This window comes from Malurus melanocephalus, unplaced genomic scaffold, assembly GCF_030028575.1.
Source record: "Malurus melanocephalus ecotype Western Australia unplaced genomic scaffold, MMel_1.1 scaffold_1097, whole genome shotgun sequence".
Classification (NCBI taxonomy): domain Eukaryota; kingdom Metazoa; phylum Chordata; class Aves; order Passeriformes; family Maluridae; genus Malurus; species Malurus melanocephalus.
The window spans coordinates 43154-44274 of NW_026624329.1; the positions used below are offsets into that span (position 1 = coordinate 43154).

The window sequence follows — 1121 nt, forward strand, 5'->3', positions numbered from 1 at the left end:
GGACAGGACACTGATCAGGGATCACTGGGATAGGGACAAGGGGCTCTGTCAGCACMCAGGATCCACTGTCAGACCCCGAGCGTGATGTGCAGAGCCCTGGGAGAGCAGCACCAGGGAACCCCAGCAAACGAGGCAAACTTTCTCATTAGGAACTAACTGGAAAGCATTAACTGAAGCCAGCCAGCTCTGATTTTATCTGAACTCTGCCCAGCTCTGCAGTATCAGTTCCAGAGCTTCCATGTGTCTGCCAGGCCTCTGCAGGCACAGGAGACACTGCAGGGAGCACCTCTGTCCCTCAGTGTGCCCTTGAACAGGACAGAGCAGGGACAGCAGGTCCAAAAAGGACTGCAAGGTCTGGAGACACCAGAGGACATCACAGCCATGTCCCTAAACAGAAGCTTCTTTTGGAGCAATCCCAGGAATCAGGGAATGTCAGAACTGCCCCATTCAGCCACCAATTCCTTACTGAGCAGGGAATGTCCCCAGTGAACAGAAAAGCTGCCCTTGATGCTCACCCGTGCTCTGATGCAACTGATTTGCACCAAGAACCCAACTGAAGCACAAAGGGGAGAGGACAAACCCAGCAGCACAGCCCAGGGGCCACAAACTCTCCASCAGGCAGGGGCCACATCCAGGAGCTGCTCAGAATTGATACTCACAGCCTCCACCTCCTTGAGCACTTTGTGTTTGACGTTGATGTCCTCGAACACGGCCTCAATGACCATGTCTGCCTTCTCAAAGCCCTTGTAGTCCAGCTGGCCCATCAAGTTGCTGAGGATGGAGTCCCTCTCAAACGATGTCAGGCTCTTCTTCTTCACCTTGCCATTCAGCCTAGGGAGGGACAGCCCTGTCACAGCTCAGCAGGCCAGCCAGGCCCTGCTCCTAGAGCTTGCACCTCCAATTCCATCTGAGTGTCACTCTGCACTCTGATCACTCCTTCCCTGCTCCCAGAGCTGGCACCCCCAATTCCATCTCCAATCCTGCAGGAGTGTCACTCTGCATTCTGACCCCTCCTTCCCTGCTCCTAGAGCTGGCACCCCCAATTCCATCTGAGTGTCACTCTGCATTCTGCCCCTCCTTCCCTGCTCCTAGAGCTGGCACCCCCAATTCCATCTGAGTGT

General features: G+C 55.1%; 1 protein-coding gene across 1 annotated transcript in view; it reads right to left on the minus strand.

Annotated features, from left to right (window-relative positions):
• The window catches only part of HADHA (hydroxyacyl-CoA dehydrogenase trifunctional multienzyme complex subunit alpha), a 27408-nt gene that overhangs the window by 7779 nt on the left and 18508 nt on the right, over positions 1-1121 (minus strand). The window contains exons 13-14 of the mRNA XM_057386918.1: positions 656-831; positions 52-65 (exon numbers count right to left, since the gene is read on the minus strand). Coding sequence (XP_057242901.1) covers positions 52-65; positions 656-831 — 190 coding nt within the window. The remainder of the gene's footprint in view (positions 1-51; positions 66-655; positions 832-1121) is intronic.